The sequence below is a fragment of the Salvelinus namaycush genome, chromosome 38 (assembly GCF_016432855.1).
Source record: "Salvelinus namaycush isolate Seneca chromosome 38, SaNama_1.0, whole genome shotgun sequence".
Lineage (NCBI taxonomy): Eukaryota > Metazoa > Chordata > Actinopteri > Salmoniformes > Salmonidae > Salvelinus > Salvelinus namaycush.
In genome coordinates this window covers 2841603-2859211 of record NC_052344.1, presented here as the reverse complement: position 1 = coordinate 2859211, position 17609 = coordinate 2841603, and the positions used below count along the sequence as shown (strand labels likewise).

Sequence of the window (17609 nt, the reverse complement as noted above, 5' to 3'; positions counted from 1 at the left end):
TCTGAATCTCCCCTTTCTTTCACTAGTGGCTTTGGTAACTGAAGTGACATCATTAGACTGGACACTAAGAGAGAGTGAGATTTATTCATTCAAAGACCATTTGATGAAAACATTTGGTGAAGACATTTGATGAAGACATTTTTAGGAAAAAGTTGGTTGGTTAATTTGGTTTGAGGCGCTTACTTGTATAATTTTCATCAGTTGATCATTGTTGAAAACTGCAGTTTTGTCTTTCTGTGCTCTGAGGCGAAAAGGTCTGTTAGTACCTGTTAATCACAGAGCATTGATGTTGAGAATTATCCAATGACTTGCCTCACGATCTCCACTCCAGTAAAGTACTTAACAATGGACAGACTGTTCCTAAAAGCAAGTACAATGGACCATAACTCAGTGGAAGACTGACACTGTTGTTGTCAGCTGTTATTGTTTACTGCAGCTACTGTATTACTCACAGTGATGCTCTGTAAACGTAGCTTAATGCACGTATTCGCCGTTACAACCCTGTCATTATGACAGACACTAAACAATGTGTGAGTCAGGTGCTTCTAAGGCAGAAGGAAAAAGAAAAATCACACCTGATATCCTGAACAGTGAATGATGACAGTTGACATCATTATCCACACGCACAACACACAGTGTTTGCGTTTTGCTTCACAATGTCATAATTGAAACAAACACAACATTAGAGTGTCAGGACAGCAGCACTTTGTATGAAATCCACTCCATATGACGACAGTGGATGATGTCAGTCAGATGACAGTGGAAGTAATATTCCCATTTAAGTGCCTTTTTCTCCCCCAGCCCATTTCTTCACCACCCCCAGCCCATTTTTTCATCCCCCCAGCCCATTTCTTCACCCCCCCAGCCCATTTCTTCACCCCCCCAGCCCATTTCTTCACCCCCCCAGCCCATTTTTTCATCCCCCCAGCCCATTTTTTTCATCCCCCCCGGCCCATTTCTTCATCCCCCCCGGCCCATTTCTTCATCCCCCCGGCCCATTTTTTCATCCCCCCAGCCCATTTCTTCACCCCCCCAGCCCATTTCTTCACCCCCCCAGCCCATTTTTTCATCCCCCCAGCCCATTTTTTTCATCCCCCCCGGCCCATTTCTTCATCCCCCCGGCCCATTTCTTCATCCCCCCGGCCCATTTCTTCACCCCCCCCAGCCCATTTCTTCACCCCCCCCCAGCCCATTTCTTCACCCCCCCCAGCCCATTTCTTCACCCCCCCCCAGCCCATTTCTTCACCACCCCCAGCCCATTTCTTCACCACCCCCAGCCCATTTCTTCATCCCCCCAGCCCATTTCTTCATCCCCCCAGCCCATTTTTTCATCCCCCCAGCCCATTTCTTCATCCCCCCAGCCCATTTCTTCATCCCCCCAGCCCATTTTTTCATCCCCAGCCCATTTCTTCACCCCCAGCCCATTCTTCACCACCCCCAGCCCATTTCCTCACCCCCCCCAGCCCATTTCCTCACCCCCCCAGCCCATTTCTTCATCCCCCCCAGCCCATTTTTTCATCCCCCCAGCCCATTTCTTCATCCCCCCAGCCCATTTTTTCATCCCCAGCCCATTTCTTCACCCCCAGCCCATTCTTCACCACCCCCAGCCCATTTCCTCACCCCCACCAGCCCATTTCTTCACCCCCCCCAGCCCATTTCTTCACCCCCCCAGCCCATTTCTTCACTCCCCCAGCCCATTTCTTCATCCCCCCCAGCCCATTTCTTCATCCCCATCTTCATAATGACCATGTACAACTTAACCGTCAAACTGAAGGTGCTTTACGAGAGAGAGGAGAGGCTGCTGTAGTGTTTCCTGTAGTTATTGATTCCTGAAGAATAGAGGGCGAAGCTGAAGCTTTTCTTTTTTCTTTCAAGGGGACCATTTAAAACTGATTGAGACACTTGTTGTAAGCAGCGCAACAACAGAACCAGTTATCTGTGTGTGTGTGTGTGTGTGTGTGTGTGTGTGTGTGTGTGTGTGTGTGTGTGTGTGTGTGTGTGTGTGTGTGTGTGTGTGTGTGTGTGTGTGTGTGTGTGTGTGTGTGTGTGTGTGTGATCAGAAGATCACTGTAAGCCCAGTGTCTACAGTTCCCGGGTTTCAGGTGCAATGAAGGGCCAGAGAAGGGTGTGTTTGCATGCCTGTGTTTGTGGGCATGTTTTTGTGTGTGTGCACAGTCGTGGCCAAAAGCTTTGAGAATGACACAAATATGAATTTTCACAAAGTTTGCTGCTTCAGTGTCATTAGATATTTTAGTCTGATGTTTCTATGGAATACTGGAGTATAATTACAAGCATTTCATGTGTCAAAGGCTTTTATTGACAATTACATGAATTTGATGCAAAGAGTCAATATTTGCAGTGTTGACCCTTCTTTTTCAAGACCTCTGCAATCTTCCCTGGCATGCTGTCAATTAAATTCTGGGCCACATCCTGACTGATGGCAGCCCATTCTTGCATAATTAATGCTTGGAGTTTGTCAGAATTTGTGGGTTTTTGTTTGTCTACCCGCCTCTTGAGGATTGACCACAAGTTCTCAATGGGATTAAGGTCTGGGGAGTTTCCTGGCCATGGACCCAAAATATTGATGTTTTGTTCCCCGAGCCACTTAGTTATCCCTTTTGCCTTATGGCAAGGTGCTCCATCATGCTGGAAAAGGCATTGTTCGTCACCAAACTGTTCCTGGATGGTTGGGAAAAGTTGCTCTCGGGGGATGTGTTGGTACCATTCTTTATTCATGGCTGTGTTCTTAGGCAAAATTGTGAGTGAGCCCACTCTCTTGGCTGAGAAGCAACCCCACACATGAATGGTCTCAGGATGCTTTACTGTTGGCATGACACAGGACTGATGGTAGCGCTCACCTTGTCTTCTCCGGACAAGCTTTTTTCCGGATGCCCCAAACAATCGGAAAGGGGATTCATCAGAGAAAATGACTTTACCTCAGTCCTCAGCAGTCCAATCCCTGTACCTTTTGCAGAATATCAGTCTGTCCCTGATGTTTTTCCTGGAGAGAAGTGGCTTCTTTGCTGCCCTTCTTGACACCAGGCCATCCTCCAAAAGTCTTTGCCTCACTGTGCGTGCAGATGCGCTCACCTTGTCTTCTCCGGACAAGCTTTTTTCCGGATGCCCCAAACAATCGGAAAGGGGATTCATCAGAGAAAATGACTTTACCTCAGTCCTCAGCAGTCCAATCCCTGTACCTTTTGCAGAATATCAGTCTGTCCCTGATGTTTTTCCTGGAGAGAAGTGGCTTCTTTGCTGCCCTTCTTGACACCAGGCCATCCTCCAAAAGTCTTTGCCTCACTGTGCGTGCAGATGCACTCACACCTGCCTGCTGCCATTCCTGAGCAAGCTCTGTACTGGTGGTGCCCCGATCCCGCAGCTGAATCAACTTTAGGAGACGGTCCTGGCGCTTGCTGGGCTTTCTTGGGCGCCCTGAAGCCTTCTTCACGACAATTGAACCGCTCTCCTTGAAGTTCTTGATGATCCGATAAATGGTTGATTTAGGTGCAATCTTACTGGCAGAAATATCCTCGCCTGTGAAGCTCTTATTGTGGAAAGCAACGATGACGGCACGTGTTTCCTTGCAGGTAACCATGGATGACAGAGGAAGAACAATGATTCCAAGCACCACCCTCCTTTTGAAGCTTCCAGTCTGTTATTCGAAACTCAATCAGCATGACAGAGTGATCTCCAGCCTTGTCCTCGGTCATCACTGACATGATGTCAGCTGGTCCTTTTGTGGCAGGGCTGAAATGCAGTGGAAATGTTTTTTGGGGGATTCAGTTCATTTGCATGGCAAAGAGGGACTTTGCAATTAATTGCAATTCATCTGATCACTCTTCATAACATTCTGGAGTATATGCAAATTGCCATCATACAAACTGAGGCAGCAGACTTTGTGAACATTTATATTCGTGTCATTCTCAAAACTTTTGGCCACGACTGTATGTATGTATGTATGTATGTATGTATGTATGTATGTATGTATGTATGTATGTATGTATGTATGTATGTATGTATGTATGTATGTATGTATGTATGTGTGTGTATAGAATGGTCCCTCCTTAACCCCTGCTCTACAGCATCAGTGTCTCAGGGTAAAGACACCCTGGGGAATAAAGGGTCTGCTCCAATGCACATTGCAGTCCAAATACATGTCCCTATGGTTTACAGGTTATCATATTGTACAAAAGCCGATGAAACTAACACTGTAAAAGTGTGAACAAATTTGATCACTGTTATTTACTGATAGTTGCTGGTTGAAAATACAATCTACACCCGACCTTCTAAACAGCAGGTTTGCATGGGCGCGAGTTTTGGCTTTCCATGGAGACATCACCATGCAGTAAACTGATTAATAGGCCAATAACAAAGAGAGTTCAAAACCTCTCTGCCAATAACAGCTGGTTTTCAGTTTTCCCCTCCCACTCCCAGACAGTCCAAGCAAAATTATAATGATTTTTGCTAAAAAGCCATTTTTTGCCCATCTTAATGGAAATCTATTACAGTAAGGCACTTAATTGTTTATGCAGAAATTATTTGATATTGAGATAAAAACAGCTGCATCGGGCCTTTAAAAACCCTGTTCCTAGTGCATGAACTCCTCAGGTACTTAGCCACAATTTAACCTCTGATATGAGAGGAGTTAAAAAGCCAGCCGCCTGACTCTATTCTCCTCTCGTTGTAATGTGTGGGCACAGGGCAGCAATACTCCCTCTTCTTTCTGTGTTCTTCACAAAATGAATGCGAAGAAGTGGTGAATAAGTGAATGATTGCTTGTTTCCTGTAATCTAGTTGTGTACCGTGCCTGTTTTTCTCTACACCGTGGGTCCAGATGCTTCTCAGGACTCTTTGTAGCTCTAGAATTAGATTAGGGCTGAGATTAGATTTGACAATAGTCTGATGTTACTGTTGTGGTTTGCAGCAGGGAAATGATGCGTGATGGTCTCTCAGGGGACAATTGTGGTTGGCTGAGGCGGAGGCAGGGGCTGAGGTCAAATCCTGATCTGCAGTGAGTCAGCATGATGATGCTGTGGCTGAATCACCTATTTTTTACCAGCATAAGCTATTGCTATTCATGGAGATCTACACACATACTGTATAGACTCTAACATATCCGTCGCAGAGAACGCTGGTTAGGACAGTCACCAGCCTTCCCTGGCACAGTCAGTGCACCCTGGCCTCTGGCCTGCAGTACATTTCTAATTTTACAAGAGCCCTTCTGTTTGAAGTGCGTTTGTTTAGTCGGAGATTATGCTGGCTAGAAATGTGACTGTGCTACTGCCTGGCCCTGCGTCTTTCAGCCCTTTGAACCAGGTCAATGTGTAGTGGTGGTGGTGGCTGTGTGGAGAAAGGGGACAGAGAGAGAGTGGGAGGGAGAGAATGAGAGAGACAGAGAACAAGAGGGAGAGAGGGAGAATAGAGAGAGAGGAGAGGGAAGGGACAGAGAGAGGGAGAGAATGAGAGAGACAGAGAACAAGAGGGAGAATAGAGGGAGAGAGAGGGAGAATAGAGAGAGGAGAGGGAGACAGAGAGAGGGAGAGAATGAGAGAGACAGAGAACAAGAGGGAGAGAGAGGGAGAATAGAGAGAGAGGAGAGGGAAGGGACAGAGAGAGGGAGAGGGAGAGGAAGGGGAGAGAAGGACAGAGAGAGAATGTGACAAAGAGAGTCAGACAGGCAAGGCTGCCCTAGATAATTCGGACTGGGTCCATAGGAGAGAAAGGAGTGTCTCGGCCCAGGACAGCTGCTTCTGAATGGGTTAGAGCTATAGTGAGCTAGCCTGGCGCAGTCCATTTTGTTCTGAGAGGGGCTAGTGAGTTAGCATGGTGCTCCTCCGGCTGTCACTGTAATCGCTGTAATGAGGCCGCCGGCGTGAGGCTAACTGGACAAGTCACCTGGTGAGAGTCTCTGTCAGGAGCTCTACGGTGTGTGTGTCCGTACGCGTATGTGTTTGCTTGCATGTATGTGTGTGTGTGTCAGTCCATGTGTGTGTCAGCCTATCATCTCACAGAAGCAGCCTAGCCCACCTCTTCTGAACCGGATTATTAAACAATAGCTATTTTTATATTCCATGAAGCAGGCTCAACCTGACCGGGGGTTGACTGGATAAATGTACAGCCGTTATCATAGAGAGCTAGGTGCTCACTGCTCAGTCAGTCAGTCCCCCTGTACTGTGTTAGGCAAAGGCTTTGGGGCCCCTATAGAGGTACAGGAACTGGAGAGTTAGATTACTCTGGGAGAAAACAAGACATAAGACTCAATGGTTTGTGGCACTACAGTGTAGTGTTGTTCTATGCTGGTCATGGGGATGGAGTTGGACTCAAAGGGTGTGTACATTTTTGGTTTAGCCCAGCACTGACACACATCTGGTTCAACTAATCGCCTAATCACTGATTACCTTGATTAGTTTTGTCAGAGCTGGGCTAGAACAAAAATGCTCACCAGTCTTGGCCCCCAGGACAAGTATTGAAAATCACTGCTGTAGTCTCAAGGGTGGATTAGTGCTTTAAAAGTCTACATGATGGTATAGGGAAGTCACTGTATAGGTCAACCCTTATTCACCCTGAAGGATCCAGTGTTTTCATTTGACTCATAGCCTGAAACCTGTCGGTCAACTATCCCAGCTAGAGGACAAATGTAATGTACACAAGTGCACTGCTCACTCACTGCACTGTGAAGGGTGTTCAACACTCATAGGCTTCTCATTATATATTTTATAGGCCTCAAAATAACAGAGGCACTCGTCCACTGTTGATGACCTCATAGAGCCTTCACAGAGAGCATGCCCTAACGTACAGACGGGGAGAATCTCACTTTCATTTCCTTGATTCCTCATGTCCTCTCTCCTCGCCTCCTTCTCAAAACCGGTTTTGAGAAGGAGGCAAAGAAAGAGGAAGCAAGGAAACATGGAAATGCAATTGAGAGTCTCCCAGGATATTTGACCAGCTCAAGATTGTCGACAGATTCCCCCCGAATAAAAACATTCAACTCAACTGACCACTGCCACTTCAAAGCTGCTTTTTCAACACCAGAAAGACATTTCAGATCAGATGTTTGTTTAAACAGTATAGGCCTGTGTCTCCAAATGTGTTGGTTTAGTGCATTTAATCAAATCAATCTATTGATTCTCTCCAGTTCTCTAAGTAGTAAATTATCGCTGGTGTCTGGACTGGGGTTGGGGGGGTTGTCTGTTTGTGTATTGGAGACACTGGGGGATGTCACAGACAAGGCTGCAGCCCTAGACATTCACACACAAGGAGGAGTGTTTGACTGGTTGTCGTACGTCACCATCTTGGCTGGGATGCTCTCATCACAATCAATCAGACCAATGCTGTGATTTAAACTGCACTGAACTTTTTCCTCATGTAGGGACATTTGACACCAAATTAAATGCTGTTGAATGTAGTCTCATGGCCAGTGCTGTGTATTATATAGTATCCTTCATCTCGTATTTGGCTGGAAGCCAGCCCAGCATTCTCACTTGTAGTATTACCGTGGCATTATTGTTACGTAACGAGTGGTAAGCAGTGATGTGTATTACCTTTGTTATGGTGGATAACAGTGATGGTTCTGTCCTGTTTTAGGAAGCGGGCCAAAGGGATTACTATGGATTCCCCCGAACCCCCCAAACCTCTAAAACGTGTCAAACAGAGGTCTGTCAGAGGGATGTTCTGCAGGAACATGAACAAAGAGATCAGTAATGGACTAGTCAACAACTAGCCTACCTGTTGAGGCAGCAGCAATATTGAAATACTAAAATACTCTGTAGCAAATACAGAAGGAAGTTATGACCCAGATGATGTACTAGAGGTGTAACATTACAGGTAATGCAGCCTCATCTCCCCCTCTTCTCTTCCTCCTCTCCTCTCATCTATCCCTCCATCGCTTTGTCCCCTCTTCTCATTCACTGTGTAATCCCAGAGAGAGGATGCTAAATAGCCAGGATCTGATGTCACTGGGGCACAATAACACAGTGTGTGTGTGTGTGTGTGTGTGTGTGTGTGTGTGTGTGTGTGTGTGTGTGTGTGTGTGTGTGTGTGTGTGTGTGTGTGTGTGTGTGTACTGTATCCTGACTCCAATCACAATACTGCCCTTATTAAGGCAATTACAGGCCGCCTAACACAAGTAGTACATTTACTTTGTGTGTGTGTGTGTGTACTGTATCCTGACTCCAATCACAATACTGCCCTTATTAAGGCAATTACAGGCCGCCTAACACAAGTAGTACATTTACTTACAGTAGTCTTCCATCAAGTCTTCTGAATATTTCCCATTTGAATTTAGTTGAAATCCTGTGACATTTGTCCAGTGAGTTCTGTGATGAGCTAGACATATGAAATATGACAGGCGCAGGGGCAGCGTGTATGGGGGAATTGCAAGGCAGGGTGTGACTGTTTACCTAGTGTAGCTTCACAGCTTCCACTCCGCTCTGAGCCCAGGCTCGAACACTGAGGGCTCTGTATAGGGGCAGAGTGGTGGAGTGTGCTGGCAGCATGAGGAGAATCACACACACAGACACACACACGCACATACGCACGCAGGCACACATACAAACACGCAGGTATGCACACGCGCTCCAGTCCCCAGATACTGTACCATGGTATTACAAGGGGATTCAACAGGCTCCTAGAAAAACAGATTAGTGAATAATACTCGTATTTCTAATAACTGGACCAACAGATCTACTGTATGTAGCACAGCAACCGTTTTATAGAAGCAATAAAGCACTCAAACGTTACATATCGGGGAAAACAGGGTTAGGTGGTTAACTTAATGTCTAAAAGTCAACCATAGCCCTGAATCATACTCGACATGCAACTTTCAAACTCTGCTTATCAAACTTTCTACATTCAAACTCTGCTTATCTGTCACGTTCTGACCATAGTTCTTTTGTATTTTCTTTGTTTTTGTGTGGTCAGGGCGTGAGTTGGGTGGGTAATCTATGTTTTCTATTTCTATGTTGGTTTTCTGTGTTTGGCCTGATATGGTTCTCAATCAGAGGCAGCTGTCAGTCGTTGTCCCTGATTGGGAACCATATTTAGGTAGCCTGTTTTCTGTTAGGTTTTGTGGGTGGTTGTTTTCAGTCTTTGTGTGTCTGCACCAGATAGAACTGTTTCGGTTGTCACTTTTGTTGTTTTGTATTTTGAGTGTTCACCTTTATTAAAGTAAGATGAACAATTACCACGCTGCGCATTGGTCCTCCGATCCTTCTAACTTATCCTCCTCAGACGAGGAAGACGACAGCCGTTACATTATCAAACTTTCTACATTAAAACTCTGCTTATCAAACTTTCTACATTCAAAATCTGCTTATCAAACGTTCTACATTCAAACTCTGTTTATCAAAGCTTTGCCCTTGAGGTTTTGTCAAGGAGCTAAGGACTCTATACCTGCTGCATGCCACATCCCTGCATACCACAAGTCAATATGTCAACACATCAGAATAAGTTCTTGCATCGGGTTTAGTGACAATGCGATATTGGATAACGTTTCCATGCCTCTTCTGATGACATGCCATAAGTGAAGATGTCAACATATTAGACACATCTATGGAAGGGTGGAATGTTATGCAGTGACTAACTGTTATGAGATAATGTTTTCCGTGTCTTAAATGTAACCCTCAGCAATTAAGAAGACATCGAAGGAAACCAAGCATCTCCGTGATAAACTCTCTCTCTCGCTCTCTCTCTCTCGCTCTCCATTTTTGTATGTCTGTTCAGGTTAAGTGTTTCATACAGTTACAAACCCTAACCCAACATCTCTCTCGCCCTCTCTCAGGATTCGTCCTCAGCTGGCGAGGGAGAAGATCGAGGGATGTCACATCTGTACGTTCTGCATGCCCGCCGAGCCCCAGGTGATGCTGGGTAAAGACAAGGCGTTCACGTACGACTACGTGTTTGACATGGACTCCCAGCAGGACAGCATCTACACACACTGCACTGAGAAACTCATCGAGGGATGCTTCGAGGGGTACAACGCTACCATCTTCGCCTATGGACAGGTCAGATATTTGCATGACACACACACACACATGCACACACACACACGGAGGCGTACATGCACAAATGCATACATATACACACGTGCACAAATGCATAAAAAACACACACACACGCACACACACCATATTTGCCTACAGACGCAATGCGGTGCAATACTGGACACGCCCAAGGAAAGGGCGTGGCTCTGCCACACACAGGAATCCACCACGTGCCCTGTGGTCTCTGGTCCCTTGCCGGATGAATTCAAAAACAGTGTTGTTACTGTAAGCAAGCAGAACATGTTATCACACCTTGTTTCCAATACCACACTCACACAAAGTCATTTATCAAACCCCTATCAGTGACTCACTGAGGGATATACTGTAACTCTGCTAAACTCACGTTGACTGTGACACCGTCATTTATCAAACCTTTACAACTGTGTCTCAGTGAGTGACACAGCACTGCTAGAAACTGTTCTCAGTTAGGCTCCAAGTCTTCAGTAGATCTCGTTTCATATGAAGAGAGAAGCAAACAGGCCATGAAAACAGTCAACTCAGCAAAGGCAGGCATGTTCTAACAGGACCAACCTCAGGGTTTTTATTGGCTTGATAGATTAGCACATGTGACTGACTTTCTACAGGACCTGTTCATATCTATCTATCAGGCTCTCCTTCACTATCTCTCTCTCGTTCTCCCTGCTCTCTCTCTCTCTCTCTCTCTCTCTCTCTCTCTCTCTCTCTCTCTCTCTCTCTGCCTGTCTGTCTCACTCTCTCAAACTCCTTCACTTCATCTCCGTCTCTCTCCTTCGCTCTCTATCCTTCTCTCTCGTTCTCTCTCTCTCTCTCTCTCTCTCTCTCTCTCTCTCTCTCTCTCTCTCTCTCTCTCTCTCTCTCTCTCTCTCTCTCTCTCTCTGTCTCTGTCTCTGTCTCTGTCTCTCTCTCTTGTACTTTTAGCGTTTCCCTCTGTCACAACTTCTTCCTCTGAACTGAAGCTCTATAGTGGAGCTCTCTGCCAAACTCTCCTTTCACTCCTCTCCTCCTCTTAACCTCTCCGTCCATTCTCCTCTACCCGCTACATTCTTCTCAGCCCCATTGTCTCCCTGTCAGACTCTCATTCAAGGGGCACAGCGGGTCGCGCACGCACGGACCCATATACACATGCACACTCACACACAACCATTTATATGTACCGCATGCATGCACACACACACACACATGACATCTACACAAATGCACACAAAAATGCACGGGCACACACACACATTCACACACACATCACTGTCAGAGTATCTTTCAGGTGACGTGTGAATTAGCATCGCATTCCGTTGGTAGTCACCATGACAGCCAAGCCCCCAACCCCGATGTGTGTGCACTGTGCAGTAGTAGCTACATATATTAGCAGCAGGCTTTAGTCCAGGAGAATCATTTTGGCAGGGCTTGTTTTTCTTCCATTCTGAACATTGCCGTTTTTGTACTGTTTTTTAATTTGAGCAAGAAAAGCTCAACTGATCCCGCTTTATGACTTGCTGCATTCATGAAACAGCACCATAGGTCCACTGACTGTTTGAGTAAGTTTGAAGTCAGATAAGTGAGTCGATAAATGAAACAATATCATTTGTTATTGATCCTATCATGTCCCCCCCTTCTTCTCCCTCTCCCCCAGACTGGTTCGGGGAAGACCTACACCATGGGTACAGGGTTTGACGTGAACATCTGTGAGGAGGAGTTGGGAATCATTCCCCGGGCAGTCAGGCACCTCTTCAGGGGCATTGAGGAACGGCGGCAGGCCGCCACAGAGCAAGGCAAGCCTGTACCCGAGTTCAAGATCAACGCACAGTTCCTGGAGGTAGGCGCGATGAAAAGTATGTGCTTTTGTAGCTGAGGTGATTTGGTTAAGAACGTCGGGTTGGTGAGCGGGAGACCCGTATTCAATCCCGAACTGGTTACACTTTTGAACCTGAAATACAACCTCTCTCTGTAGTCTCACATTAGCTCTGCAACATGAGGAAGCTAGGAGATGCAGGTTTCATTGGCCCTGGAAGGCATTATTTCTTACTTAAATCTATCCTGTTCCCTTCCCTCAGAGCTGCTAACACAAGAGAGGGTTCTGGCTAGGGGCTGCTGCATCTGTGTGTAGCAGCCTGGAGCAGAGAGAAGAATTGCTCATGGGACGTGTTCAGCTAACTTAACTCTACAGGCAGATGATTTATCACCATAGAGTAATTACTAGGGAATTACGTGTCTCACTCAACTCTGATATCGCTTGCTGATGCATGTCTCTAACAACTAATAAAGCAGTTGCCTCCCGAGTTAGATACCGGGCTGTGTCGCAGCCGGCCGCGACCGGGAGACAAATAAGGCGACGCACAATTGGCCCAGCGTTGTCCTGGTTAGGGGAGGGTTTGGCCGGCCCGGGATGTCCTTGTCCCATCGCACTCTAGCGACACCTGTGGCGGGCCCGGGCGAATGCACGATGACACGGTCGCCAGTTGTACAGTGTTTCCTCCGACACATTGGTGTGGCTGGCTTCCGGGTTAAGCGTGTACTGCGTGCATTGTGCCCTTTTGGCGGGTTGTGTTTCGGAGGACGCATGGCTATCGAGGTTCGACTCTCCCGAGTCCGTATGGGAGTTGCAGCAATGGGACAAGACTGTAACTACCAATTGGATATGACAAAAAAGTTTTTAAAAATAAATAATAATATACAAATTAAAAAATAAACTAATAAAGCAGCATACTTGCCATAACCAAAGCTACTGATGTTTTCCACGCACAGTTATTTGGCTTTGGGGTATTGGCTCGTCGGCTAGTTTTTTTTATTTGAAAAAGTATCTATTTTTTTCCCACTATCCCAGCTGTACAATGAGGAGGTGTTGGATCTGTTTGAATCCACGCGGGACATGGATGGGAAGAGACAGAAGTCCACCATCAAGATTCATGAGGACGCTAACGGAGGCATCTACACTGTGGGAGTCACCACACGCACGGTCACCTCCGAGGCAGAGGTTAGTCTCAATCGCAGCCTAAAGCAGAACAACACCAATCTGTACCTAAGGTCATTGGTTAAATATATGTTATTGCTGTAAGCCTAAATCTGTCTGTGTATGTGAATTGTCAAACAGAATTTCTCTCTTGAATACAGTGTACTCTAAACCCTCCCTCCCTCCCTCCCTCCCTCCCTCCCTCCCTCCCTCCCTCCATCCCCCTCCATGTACAGATGATGCAGTGTCTGAAGCTGGGTGCTCTGTCCCGTACTACAGCCAGCACCCAGATGAATGTCCAGAGCTCGCGCTCCCATGCCATCTTCACCATCCACCTGTGCCAAGTCAGAGTCTGCGCTCCGGACGACAGTGTACGTGGCATCGCACCAGTGGGCTGGAGCTCTCTAGAGCCAAGCCTAGGATAGGATACGCTTTTTGACAGTCTATTTCACTGGCCGTACTATTTTCACTTAGCTGTTTTCCCTGTCATTCTTTAGAAATTACACGATTATAAGGTTATTAGGCTGCATAATTATTACCGTTTTATTTGGGGGTTGTAACAAACAACCACTTGTTCATTGCCAATTGTGAAAATACACATTAATAGCATGTCATTTCCTAGTATTTATGAGATAATCAGCTGATAAACAAGAGGAGTGTGAAATGCAGAGTTTCCCAAGCCTCCCACACAGCTCCCCAGCCAGCGACACAGCTCCCCACACAGCATATCTCCCCACATAGCTCCCAATTCACACACACACCAGCTGGGCATGATGTCACCCTCCTCTCCCTGCCCGCTGATTACATGAACAATATACAGGCTGTTACAGATACAGACAGGCCTATCCACTGGTGTTGTTATTGAGAGTTATAATGGAAGACGAACACCACCAGTTGTATTTCTCTCATAGGCCTAATCAATGCTACAGCTGAAATGTCGATACACATGTCCAAGACATGGAATTACAAACACAATCACCATGCGTATTTGCCCCACAGTCTCTTATTTGTTTTTGTACACAATGCCCACCTCCTCCTTCAGGAGTCCAATGAGACAGACAACCGTCTGGCCAACGGTTCCTCTGAGGTCAACTCTGAGTTTGAGACGCTGACGGCTAAGTTTCACTTTGTGGACCTGGCCGGGTCGGAGAGACTAAAGAGGACCGGAGCTACTGGGGATCGAGCCAAGGAAGGCATCTCCATCAACTGTGGACTGGTGAGACTCTCACTGTGAAATAACGCAGGCTATAGTTAGTAAGATGGTGTACACACAGTGCCTGGTTTGGGTCAATTTATTACAAGTTGACTGACTTGAAATGGAATTGACCCTAACCATTCCCAATGCTATAACAGTGCCTGTAAAGGTCATAGATTACTCAGCGCTAGGAGGTTTTAGAGAGTCAGGACAGTGATGATGCCATGTCCTCTTCTTGGACGACTGACATGAACTGTTTCAATGATACACCTGTTGTCTAGAGCTTGGAAACTATGGGAAAGGGAGCCTCCTGGTGGTTGAGAAAGATATTGCAGACGTTCTACCAACACTGTCTGCCGCCATCTCTTTGATTGACAACTGAATTTAAACAAGGATTTGATGCTTTATTTTGATAGAATGCCGATGTTTAAGCCTCATTTTTAAGGACCGTCATCTCATCTTCATGCCTCTCTCGCTGCAGCTTGCGCTGGGTAACGTGATCAGTGCTCTGGGGGACAGGAGTAAGAGGTCCACCCACGTGCCTTACAGGGACTCGAAACTCACCCGGCTACTGCAGGACTCTCTGGGAGGAAACAGGTCTGTATGTCCTCATGAACCACACAATGACACTGCATGTAATAGTGTTGGAAGGTGTAGATATAATAGAGGTTTAACACTAGAACCTCTCCCTGAAGCTTTTATTCTATGGATGGATGAATGATCTGTCTAACAAAGGTCTGCTGACTGGAATATCAATGTTTTAAAAGTGACCCATTGAAACCGGAATTTCTTTATGCTAGTGAGTGAATTAATTACCATCTATGTGAAAAATGATATATTTTTGACTAAATTAGAATCATTAATTCTGTACGGCTTTTCCAAGTAGTTTACTAAGTGATTTACATTGATTTCAATACATTGCCTGTATAGTTATTCAGTTCCTAATGTAGTCTTCTTTTTTCTGTGTGTCTGTCTACGGTCTGTGTCGGTATTCCGTCCATCTTCTATCTCTATCCCCAGTCAAACGGTGATGATAGCGTGTATCAGCCCATCTGACCGGGACTTCATGGAGACACTGAGCTGTCTGAACTACGCTAACCGAGCCAGGAACATTAAGAACAAGGTGATGGTGAACCAGGACAAAGCCTCCCAGCAGATATCGGCTCTCAGGACTGATATTGCCAGGCTACAGATGGAACTGATGGAGTACAAGACGGTAAGAGAAGGAAAGAGGGATGGAGGGTGCAAGAGAGAAAGAGAGAGAGAGAGAGGGAGATTTTTGTTTGTTTGTTGCTATTTTAGATCATTATAAAGGCCCTGTTTTCCAAGTCATATGGTAAACTGTACCATTATATGGATTCATATAACTTAAAACGTACTAACGGCTGCACGTGTCCATTGAGGCTGTATTTCTGGTAGCCTGGAATCCAACTAAACAATAGTGAAACGGAGGGATATTCAGTGTGGATTTCAGTCTACATTTCTCTTTGACCTACACTCATCTCTCTGGTCCCTCTGGTCTGAGCAGGGCAAGCATATGGTAGGGGAGGTATAACAATGTATATTTGCCTAACTGATCTACTATAGTGATATACTATAATAACCATAGTCCTCTGGTCTCAGGGCAAGCGTATGGTGGGGGAGGACGGCATGGAGAGCATCAACGACATGGTCCATGAGAACAGCATGCTGCAGACCGAGAACAGCAACCTGAGGATCAGGGTCAAGGCCATGCAGGAGACCATTGACGCTCAGAGGGCCAGACTCACACAGTACCTCAGTGACCAGGCCAACCAGGTTCTGGCCAAAGTGGGTGTGTACTCGGACAGGAATAATGGGCCTCATTCACACTGCACCGTGATGATTCAAAATCCAGGCTAGTGGGATAGGAAGTGCTCCATTAAAGTCTATGGAAAAAGTGCTGAAAATGCCCTCATGTTCGATTATCTTTCAGGTGAGGGGAATGAGGAAATTGGACATATGATCCAGAACTACATCAAAGAAATCGAGGAGCTCAGGTATGATGCATGACGTCTCTCTTACATGTACAGTGTGATGTGTCTGTAGAAAGGAAGGCGTTGAGTATTGTGACATTTGGTTTTGGTGTTGTTGGGAGACCCACAACACTTTTCTGACCGTTGGTTTTGTGTCTGCAGAGCCAAGCTCCTGGAGAGTGAGGCAGTGAATGAGAACCTCCGTAAAACCCTGTCCCGTGCCAACACACGTTCCTCTCTGTACGGGGGTGGGGGCTCCTTCTCCCCAGCCCAACTCGCCCCGGAGAGAGAGGCCTCTGACATCATCGAAATGGCCAAGAAAGATCTGGAGAAACTCAAGAAGAAAGAGAGGAAGAAAAAGAAGAGGTAGGAGTTGTTCTTTTCCCTTCATACCTTCGATATTGCACTCATTCCACGTTCCTGTCTTGATGTACGTTTCACATACATGCCATGAAACCGATTGCATTATGTTTGTTACAATTTGTAACTCTCTATGTCCAAACTTGTGGATGAAACAATAGGGAGAATGGGTCGACTTTGATGATAGACCTTGAGTCTGACAGTGATATGCTTGGAGGTGGTTAGATATGGGGTGGGCATGGTTCGGTGAGGGGGAGAGGTGGTACTGGGGAGGGAAGGGGGGGAGGATTAGACAGGGGGTGTGGGGAGATTACAGAGGCGAGGGAATTGGTTTCCGTTGTTGTCCCAGGGTGTTTTGAGTAATTTGTTCTGGCACCCAGCCTTTCTCCTTCAGCAGTTACCTGTTCCCTCTCTAATGTCTATCTAATACCCCATATATGAGGATGGGTTTATATAACAGGCCCAGTCATGTTCAGATATACCTGTACTGTGCAACTAGTCTCTCTCTTTCTCTGTGGTTTAATACACATTTGATAAACAACATAGCAGATAAATGGCTTGGTACACATCAACATGCCAATAGAAGACAACCAGCACCAAATCCTCGAAGGTTAACCTGTTTTTCTTTGCTACACTCTTTTCTACTCTCTGGTTCACTCCCTTCCCCCGCCAACCTCACTCTCTCCAACTGTCTCCCCCATTCTCCTCCCCTACTCTGAAGACTGCAGCGGCTCGAGGAGAGTCACCACGAGGTTGGGCTTGCCAGGTTTGCTATGCCCCTCTCACCCCCTCTCTAACCCCCTTTCCTCCCTCTCTCCCCCATCTCTCTAACTCCCTTCTTCCCGCCTCTCTAACACAGCTTTTACACCTGCAGGTAGTTGCCACACCTGGAGGAAAACCCACTTGTAATCTCTCCCCCTTTTTTCTTACCCCTCTCCCCCTTTCTGCATTGTTGAGACCCTTAAGCTAAATAAATGAACTAAAAGATTCAGCCATGATGCAACCACATAATGTCAATCAATCGTTCACTAACATCTACTTCAAGGATGATTCTAACAACCGAATGATTTGGGTTCTGTTTGAATTGTGATTCTAAC

The 17609-nt window shown here is 46.3% G+C and overlaps 1 protein-coding gene across 1 annotated transcript in view; it reads left to right on the top strand.

The window, feature by feature from the left end:
- LOC120032210 (kinesin-like protein KIF21A) overlaps positions 1 to 17609 on the top strand; it is a 41242-nt gene that overhangs the window by 5169 nt on the left and 18464 nt on the right. Inside the window, exons 2-12 of the mRNA XM_038978193.1 lie at positions 9779 to 10001; positions 11647 to 11829; positions 12838 to 12987; positions 13200 to 13334; positions 14006 to 14179; positions 14640 to 14755; positions 15179 to 15374; positions 15782 to 15971; positions 16113 to 16176; positions 16315 to 16518; positions 17234 to 17278. Of these exons, the coding sequence (XP_038834121.1) occupies positions 9779 to 10001; positions 11647 to 11829; positions 12838 to 12987; positions 13200 to 13334; positions 14006 to 14179; positions 14640 to 14755; positions 15179 to 15374; positions 15782 to 15971; positions 16113 to 16176; positions 16315 to 16518; positions 17234 to 17278 (1680 nt within the window). The remainder of the gene's footprint in view (positions 1 to 9778; positions 10002 to 11646; positions 11830 to 12837; positions 12988 to 13199; positions 13335 to 14005; positions 14180 to 14639; positions 14756 to 15178; positions 15375 to 15781; positions 15972 to 16112; positions 16177 to 16314; positions 16519 to 17233; positions 17279 to 17609) is intronic.